At 32.6% G+C, this 9,498-nt stretch overlaps 2 protein-coding genes across 2 annotated transcripts; one reads left to right on the top strand and one right to left on the bottom strand.

Moving 5' to 3' along the window:
• The first annotated feature begins 1,741 nt into the window (after positions 1-1,741).
• LOC120175458 lies at positions 1,742-2,188 on the top strand. Its single transcript, XM_039182083.1, has one exon. It carries the CDS (start codon positions 1,780-1,782, stop codon positions 2,035-2,037), a length of 258 nt encoding a protein of 85 aa, XP_039038014.1. The 5' UTR covers positions 1,742-1,779; the 3' UTR covers positions 2,038-2,188.
• A 1,157-nt stretch (positions 2,189-3,345) lies between these two features.
• Positions 3,346-3,761, bottom strand: LOC120175457. The gene has a single exon (XM_039182082.1). The coding sequence runs from the start codon at positions 3,689-3,691 to the stop codon at positions 3,422-3,424; it is 270 nt and encodes an 89-aa protein (XP_039038013.1). The 5' UTR covers positions 3,692-3,761; the 3' UTR covers positions 3,346-3,421.
• Between the last annotated feature and the right edge of the window lie 5,737 nt (positions 3,762-9,498).

Here is a 9,498-nt window from a genome sequence, read left to right as displayed (position 1 = left end):
GACATAGAGTGGATAATCTCATTTGCTACCAATATTTCATCCGTTAATTGTCTTCCCACAACGAATGCACACTAAGTGTCTCATATCAAACCATCCAATACGATCTTTAGTCTTAAATAGATATAGTTGTTACCCTTAAATGTTGATTGATTGTTCTTAGCTATGACGAATATAGAAAAATTTTATTGGGTAGACCAATATAAATATGATAAAAACTATCTATAGTAATTCATGTGTACTTTTTAATTTAACATATAACAACAACTATAAAAACTACACATTTAGTACCTAAACTGTTATTTTTGTTAAGTTTTGATATGTAAACTCTTTTTTAAATTATAGTTAACATTCATTTTAGATTTAATACCTAAATTGTTATTTATTTTTGTTAAGTTTAAAAATATGAATGTGTGATAAGACATATTTTAATTAATGTCAGCTCTTCAGGCTATTTTTTCTCCTAAGAAATGTCTCATTCCATAGAAAATTTATGTTGTTGGGTTTTGAATAAATTGTATTTATATATTTCTCTATAACTATTAATATTTACGTATACAGTACATAAATAAATGGTTTCTTAATTATTGAGTATTGTTTTGTTAAATCCTTAACCATTAAAAGTTATAAAATGATTTTTGATTCTAGGATGTTATTTTGTTAAGTTCCTCGACTATTAAAAGTTATATAATAATCACCTGACTATTCATATATTCCAAACTAGTCTTTTTCTATTAAAAAATTGATGATTGTCTTAGCTAGACATTAATATGCTGATTTAGATGTGATAAAATCATATTTTAATTAATGATGTATACGGGCATTGTTGTTGCTTTCAAGTACTGGCTCGACAACATAATATAAACATAGAGTCGATACAAAAAAATATAACTCAAATAGTTCTAAGATTAGATTTATCATATCTCAATTAACAAGTTAACGTCCAACTCAATCTGTCGCTAATTTTTTAATGAAAAAAGATGAGTTTAGAATATATGAATAGTGGAATGATCATTTTTGTAACTTTTAATATTCGAATAACTCAACAAAACAACACTTTTATAGTCAAGGGACCATTTTATAACTTTCCATAACCGAAGAATTTAATAAAATAATATCTTATAATTGAAATATCATTTGTCTAATTTACCTTATATTTGATTTATCAATTTGAAGATTAGAATGAGATCTATTACGAGTGATATTGCGGCGGATCATAAAGAAAGATTTTGGGAAACTTATATTATGTCCTTTAGATGTTTTGAAAAATTTAATTTAACCCTTTCAAAATTTAAAGAGATTCTTATTGGATTTTTAAGTTTTTAAATATTTTGATTTACCCCAAAAAAAAAACCAACATATAGTTATTTGCATGAATTATAAGTCTATTAGCCGATGCTGCTGCAAAGTGGATAAGACGACGTGTAAACACATACCACTATTAAGTCATAAGGTAAAAACATTATAAATTTCTGTCACATTCTTACAAACCCATGTGCCCACTGCCCATTTTTTAATCATCTTGGGATCGAATATCGTTCTAAATCCCATTCATTGCCCTCATCTACTTGTTGTCATCAAGCGAGGTTACAAGGACATTTATGTCATATTTTTTCAAATGCGTCCAACCTATGCGCCCACGGGACCAAAACCATAGTCGAAACCATGAGCAAGTAGCAAATAGTTTTGGTTCTCTTATAAATATAAGATTCCCCTTCCACTTTCCCACCAACAAAACCGCAAAATCAGAGTGTATCTCTCTCTCAATACAAACTTTACGAAATGAATGCAAGTAGCGGAGCGTGGATCGTGGCAGCTAGTATTGGAGCAGTGGAAGCATTGAAAGACCAAGGCGTCTGCAGATGGAACCATACCGTAAGGTCAGCCGTGCAGCATGCCAAGAACCATCTCCGGTCTGCTTCTCAGGCCAGGACTCTTTCTTCTCAATCCTCTGCCGCAATTTCCAAAGGGCTCAAGTCTAAACAATCCGAAGAGTCTTTGCGGACCGTCATGTACTTGAGCTGTTGGGGTCCCAACTGAACCAATTCTTTACAGCGAACATCCTTTGAGTGAATTGATGGTCATTTCATTAAGGTCTGAGGACTGAGCCAACAGACTCATTTGGGTTGTATAATTAATGTAAATAGCTTTCTATCATCGTATATAACTCAATGACACAGAATTTTGAGAATTGCTTGCCTTTCATTCTTTATTCTACTTCTCCTATATTCGGGGTACTTTCTCATAACTCGAGTCGGTCAAATTCGATAAAAGTTCGATTTGAATGAATTCAAATTCATAAAAGTTCAATTTGAATGAATTCAAATTCGACTAGAGATTTTAATGAGCTGAATTGAGTAGAGATTATAATAAGATGACTTGAGTAAAGTTAACAAGTGAGCAACTTGTTAAATTTTTTATAATTTTTAATATCTTAAAATTTTATTTTATTTAAATATTACTAATCTATTAATAAATAATAAAAAATAATAAAGTACTAATCTATTAATATCTAATAAATAATTAAAAGAATTAAATTATTAACTAATAATTATTATTTTATTACACTTAAAAATCAAAATCTGATCAACAGAAATCTGATGGTTATTTTAACGTATTTATTGATTATTATTTTGTTTAATTTAAGTTTATTTCGTATAATATACAATATTATTAGATTTTATTTACAGTTAAAAAAATAAAAGTTTTGATGAGTAATAAGTTTTCAAATTTTCTTAACGAGAACAACTCAAGTAAAATTTTAGTAAGTTTAACAAGTAACTAGTCAAATAATAGAATTATTTTTAAGAGTTTTAATGAACATGTGTAAAAGATTTTTTTAACAAGCATGAGTCGAGTAAAATTTTAAAAGCATGAGTCCGAGTAAAATTTTAATAAGTGATGAGTCGAAAAACAAAATCCTTTTAAGAATTTTAATGAACATGTGTAAAAGACTTTCTTAACAAGCATGAGCCGAAAAACAAAATTCTTTTAAGGATTTTTAAAAGGATTTTAACGAACACGAGTCATCCAAAAAATAAACTAATTGATCTAATATTTTTGATACAATCCTAAAATTGATCCGATGAATTCGACTTATGAATCTGATATATAAAGTGAATAAAACGTAGACTTAAAATAACCAAACCCAATCTTAATGTCCTTGATATGACTTAATTAAATCTAAATTGAAAAGAATCTATACTCTGAAATGACTCAACCCAATACTAATGACCCCATTGCAACCTCTAGTTATAGAATGGGTATTGATATGGGGTATGAAAATTGAATCAAGACCTCGCAAACAGTGCAAGTGCTTGAGTGGGATTGGTAAGATTGTGAAGATTCTTGGAGATAATATTGGACTGCTTATAATTATAGTTATGCTTTACAAGACCAACCAGTGGAAAGCTCAAAGCATAGCTCAGTTTGGACCCCAACAGCTCAAGTACATGACTTTCCTCAAAGACTCTTCCGATTGTCTGGACTTGTCTTCCCTGCTCAGTCCCTTTGAAATCGCAGCCGAGGATTGAGAAGAGAGGCTCCTGGCCTGTGAAGCAGACCGGAGATGGTTCTTGGCATGCTGCACCGCTGACCTTGCGGTATAGTTCCACCTGCAGACGCCTTGGTCTTTCAGTGCTTCCACGGCTCCGATACTAGCTGCAACAATCCATGCTCTGCTGCCTGAACTCATATTTTCAAACACTCCTTGATTCTTGTATCTTGAAATTGAAGAAGATCGTGTTAGAAAGATACACGGGATTTTTATGTATTTTGTTTATGGGGGTAAGCCATGGAGCTTCTTGTGTATATAGGACGGGGGGAATAAACTATTTGCTGTGTGGCTCGTGGTTTTGAGTTGGTGGAAACAGCCAATGGTTTTCTCTTTCCGAGCCGGTGGTTTGGACGTAGTTGGAACACTATGACTTAAATATCCATTGCAAACCACTTGATGACATGAATTAAACTGGGGCAAAACTGGGATTTGATTGACTGAGAACAGCAATGGTTTGTCATCAATAATCTCCGGTACGCATACGCATGGAGTATTTGTTTTTTAAATTTAAATAATATCTAAACATTGAAGGCCATGCAGGCAAATTACTTGCAACGTGGCGACCTCCAAAATGCTTATTTTTGTTTCTCCGTGATTTCAGTAGTACGTGTTCCGTGCTCATAACCCACATTACAAATTTACAACGCTGTTGAGAAGCACAGACTAACGTCAGATTACACAATAAAAAATGTTTTGCCTTAAATATATTTAATATGTTAATTTCATTTCAGTACCAGCTGTTAAAAACTTATCACGTTTAGTATTTAAATTATCAAATTTTATTCGTTTCAGTACCTAAACTTTCATTTTGTTTTAAAATTTAACGTTAAATTTTGAACAACGTACTAAAATGAAACAAAACAAAACTTTAGGTATGATTTAAAAAAATAGAAAATTTAGATATTAAATAGATTAAAACTAATACTTTGGGTACTAAACGTGTAATTTACCCTTCGTGTTATTATAATATAAGTGTTTGAATTATATATATTTATGTTAAATGCTTAATTTTTCATAAATTTCTAAAGTTTTTATTTCACAATCATTTTCAAATTATCTATATTAAAAAGGTCTATTCAATGAACGTGGAACATGAAGTCCCCTATCTGTCTTTATTTATTCCTTTAAATTCTTTTAAGAAAATAAACATAAAAATTAAATTCTGATTTTTTTCTTTTAAAAAAATAAAAAATCTCCAAACACTTTAATTTCGAAAAAATAATCTATTTATGATACATGAAACTCAGCTATACTTTTTATTCTCAATTGTTTGTGAAATGAAAAACTTAAATCTAAAAAAATCAATATCAAACACCCAAATTACAAAACATTTTTTATTTCAAAATATAGTAAAAAATTTATGGATAAACTATATTAATTATTGACATTTTGTACATTTTTTCTTACTAAATTTAAAAATATACATAATATTTGATCAATTTCACTTTTATTTAATTAAGATAAGGTCACTTTTATTTAATTTCATCACTAACAATAATCAAAATTTCAATGGTTATTTTATTTAATTTCATCACTAACAATAGTCAAAATTTCAATGGTTAAATATTTAAAAGGCGATAAGGTAAATGATTGCATTTTAATTAAATACAAACATGCATTATCACATTTTAATTAAATACAAACGAACATAACCACAATCTAATTAAATAAAAATAAATATATATAATATTTGATCAATTTCACTTTTATTTAATTAAGATAAGGTCACTTTTATTTAATTTCATCACTAACAATAGTCAAAATTTCAATGGTTATTTTATTTAATTTCATCACTAACAATAGTCAAAATTTCAATGGTTAAATATTTAAAAGGCGATAAGGTAAATGATTGCATTTTAATTAAATACAAACATGCATTATCACATTTTAATTAAATACAAACGAACATAACCACAATCTAATTAAATAAAAATAAAGATAATCAAATATTATATTTTTAAAATTTAGTAAGAAAAAATGTACAAAAATTAAATAAAAATGATTAATCATATAATTTATCCACAAATTATAGCCAAAACTCTAACTCCTAAAAAATCCCCAAAATATTCCAATTTCACTTGTGAGTTAAGTAAAAAAAAATGGCATGTAATGAACTGTTAACACTTTGAATATTTCTTTATCATTTATCATAAAAGTTGCATCTGTCCTCTACACATAGGTTGCCTTTATCGCAAGAAATACACGCAACCGATGCTGCCATGCACTCCAAGTCACCAATAACAACCATACAACTGACATTTTTTTTATAACGTAGAACCTCCCAAAGTCAGGCTAAAGAATCCGACCCTATAAGGCAACCTCCGGAGGGGCTTAAAGAACCCACCACTTTGTCCCCTGCTTTTTTCCAGGATTCCCAGCCAGCGCGATTCGAACCTAGGACATGAGACCAGCTCATAATCCCAAGAGCCCTTGCTTTGCCAACTGGACCACACCTGCGGTGGTTACAACTAACATTGTTGATTTAACAGACTCCCAACAAATTTACTTCACGCATTCACTATCACACTTTATTATAACATTCACCCTACTTTGTTGGGTTTACAAATCAGCACAACTAACAACAATAAGTGGTTGTTTGTTTACTTCAGAATGATTAAGCGCTGAATGATTCAAATGTTGAATGATTCAGAGGCTCTGTATGAATTAGCTCTGAATGTGACATGTTGTTTGATAATGGCTCTGAATCATTCAGAATGTACTTTTGTGCTGAATCATTTAGCACTGTTTTTTGAACCAGTTAGCACTGAATCATTCAGAGGTGCGAAACAAACACGCTGAATGTTGAATGGTTCAACATTCAACGCTGAATGGTTCCATTAAGAGGCAAACAAATAGCCCCTAAGTTTATGATGAAACGTGGGAAAATAGGACTTAAACAAGGGCTTGGTGAAACCATCCAAAAATAACCAGGAACATAGTTAACAGAAATCGACCCATTGGAAACTTTCTCCCTAATAAAATGAACATCAAGTTCAATGTGCTTAGGAACATAAAACCCTGGATTAGCACTCATCGCTACTATACTCGTGCAATCACTCCAAACAACCAGAACTTCATCGATTGCAATTCTCATACGAGAAAAAAAAAAGCAACATTGGTTTCAAATTTGTCACCATTCGCCCGACCAAAGCCGATCTCGTCTCTCTGCTCTATTTCTGTTTAGGCATTCATCCCTCTTCATGGATTGGAGAAAGTTTTTCAGGTGCCAAGAAGAACAAAAGCTAACCTATTTTCCCCCCAAATCATCTGACGATTCCTCGATTGTCTGCCCGCCACCAGAGGTCTTCGAGGCTGGTATTGCAAACTGGAAATCTTCGCTTGTACGTCAATTCCTTGGGGCCGCACCAAATTTCTCTGCACTGCAAAGGATTATTGCTAACCTATGGAGCAATCAATTGAAAAGGGCACAAGTCCAGGTCAGTCTCGCTGGAAATAATCTTTACTTGTTTTCCTTCAATTCTGATACTGATAGAGACTGGGTCTTTGAAAACGGACCATGGCACATCCTCAACAACCCTCTAATTTTGAGGAAATAGGAGCCTAATATGCAAAGATTAGATTTTGACTTAGCTCGACTGCCTATATGGATACATCTATTTAATGTTCCTCTTGAACTGTATACACAAACTGGCCTTAGTTACATCTCTAGTGCCTTAGGAACTCCTATATCTATGGACAATGTAACTGCTTCTAAAACTAGACTTCACTATGCTAAAGTCTGTGTTGAGATAGGAGTCAAATAGGAAATTCCTGAATCGATCAAAGTGGAACTTGCTAACGGACAAACCACTAATATTTATGTTAAAATTCCCTGGTTGCCGAGTAGATACATTAAATGTATTTCTTTTGGGCACTATGACAAGAATTGTCCTTCTCATCAATCAACAGCACCTCAAACAATAAAAATCTGGAGGAAAAAAATAGCCCCTAATACTAACTCAGAAGCTAACATTCTGGTTAGTAATGTTGAAGTGCAAAACTCAAAGCAAGTCCCTCCTCCCTTAAAGGAACAATATGTTCCTTTCACTCACTCAGGAGAGATTTCTGATAATCATCTTCATCTAACAGAGCAATCTCCTAAGAATGATTCTTCAATTCCTTCTGTCATTCCTTCTAGCGAAGGAAAACATTCTTCAAATCTTTCCCAAAGTGGTGAATCAGACAAAGTTGATAATATTCCTTTGCCTCACTCTCCAATTGACAAGGATCAAGAGTCAACCCCTTCCCCAAAAGAGGTAGAGGAAGACCCACTAAGGTCAAATCTAAAGTTGCTCTTAAGGGATCAGCTAACAGATTCGAAATCCTTAATACTGTTGATGAAAACTCACCAATTGCAGAGGTTCATGTTAAGAAAACTAGGCCAGCAGCTTCAGAAGTGGCTAACCTTCTAAAGGAACTTAAAGCAAAAAAAGAAGGAACAAATAGTTAAAGTCAAAACCCCTTCTAATAGAGAAAAAGGGGAAACTTCAAAACCTTCTTCTCAATGATTATTTGTTTTTGGAACATCAGAGGGTTAAACAACCCTAAAAAATAAATAAAAGTTCTCCAAAGAGCCAACCTTTATAAAGTATATATTCTTTGCTTGATGGAGACTCGTATCAAGTCTGTTAATTCTGTCAACATCTTACACTCTAAATTCGGAAGTTGAAATGCTCTCACTAATTTATGAATTTGCCTCTAATGGTAGAATCTGACTGCTCTGGAAAAAAGGAATTGACATATGCTTTTGTAATTCTTCTTATCAAAGTATTACTGTCAAATGCCACTTCAACAGTATCCTTTTTATCATCTCTGGCATCTATGGAAGCAACAATGGTACTTCTAGAAGGCACATTTGGTAGCATCTTAGAATCCTTAATTCTCAATACAATTCTCTTCCTTGGATTCTTGGAGGAGATTTTAACTCTTTTCTGCACTACAAAGAAAGCTCTGACTCTGACCTATTAGGTCCTTATCTATCCACTGATATGAAAGACTTCCTTGATGTGGTTCAAGACCTTCTTCTTCAGGACCATCCATTTTTTGGCCCTACTTTTTCTTGGAGTAACAAACAAAAATATGCATTCCTTACAAGGAAACTTGGTAGAGTTCTCATAAACTCTCATTGGGTCAATTCCTCCAACAAGTCTTTTGTTGAATTTTTTGCTCCTAGACCCTCTAATCATTGCATGGCTCTTGCATGGCTGAACAAAGAAGCCCATACCAACAGACCCAAGCCTTTCAAGTTCTTCAATTTTTGGTCCAACCATCCTACTTTTCTTGATGAAGTGTGACATTCTTGGCAGCAAACTATTCATGGTAATCCTATACATGCTCTTTTCCTCAAACTTAAAAGACTTAAGCCTTGTTTACAAGATTTGAACAAGAATTCCTACAGTAACTTATCTGCTAGAGTCAAACTAAAGAAAACAGAGCTGGAACAAGTTCAAATCTCTACTCTTAAAGGAACCAGCCCCCTTGAGAAGGAACTATCTATTCAAAATGAGCTTGTTGCATTAGAGGAAGCTAAAAAACTGTTTTTAAGGAAAAAATCTAAGGTCAAGTGGCTTAAAGAGGGAGACAAGTGTACTAAATATTTTCACTCTGTTATTGCTACTAAAAACAAAAATGATACCATAAGAGTCCTCATAAATGCTCAAGGAAAAAGGCTGAAATCTTTTGAAGACAAGTCATCAGAAGCCTTAGAATTCTTCAAACAACAATTAGGCACGGTGGACCCTGACTTGCAGCAAACCAATCCTCATTTCTTGAAAAACCTTCTCCAGTTCGACATGCCTGCTGAGCTCTCTTCAGACTTAGTAAAAAATGTTACTAATGAAGAGATCAAAGAAGCCTTATTTAGCCAAGGAAATGATAAATCTCCTGGTCCAGATGGTTTTACTCATCTTTTCTTCAAAAGAACTTGGTATGTGGTTGGAAATGAT

The sequence above is a fragment of the Hibiscus syriacus genome, unplaced genomic scaffold, assembly GCF_006381635.1.
Source record: "Hibiscus syriacus cultivar Baekdansim isolate YM2019G1 unplaced genomic scaffold, ASM638163v2 tig00112206_pilon, whole genome shotgun sequence".
In the NCBI taxonomy this organism is placed as follows: domain Eukaryota; kingdom Viridiplantae; phylum Streptophyta; class Magnoliopsida; order Malvales; family Malvaceae; genus Hibiscus; species Hibiscus syriacus.
This window is presented reverse-complemented; position numbering and strand designations above follow the sequence as displayed.

Coding starts and splice junctions, on each gene's coding strand:
- LOC120175458 (XM_039182083.1), top strand. CDS start 1,780: ATGAATGCAAGTAGCGGAGCGTGGATCGTGGCAGCTAGTATTGGAGCA.
- LOC120175457 (XM_039182082.1), bottom strand. CDS start 3,691: ATGAGTTCAGGCAGCAGAGCATGGATTGTTGCAGCTAGTATCGGAGCC.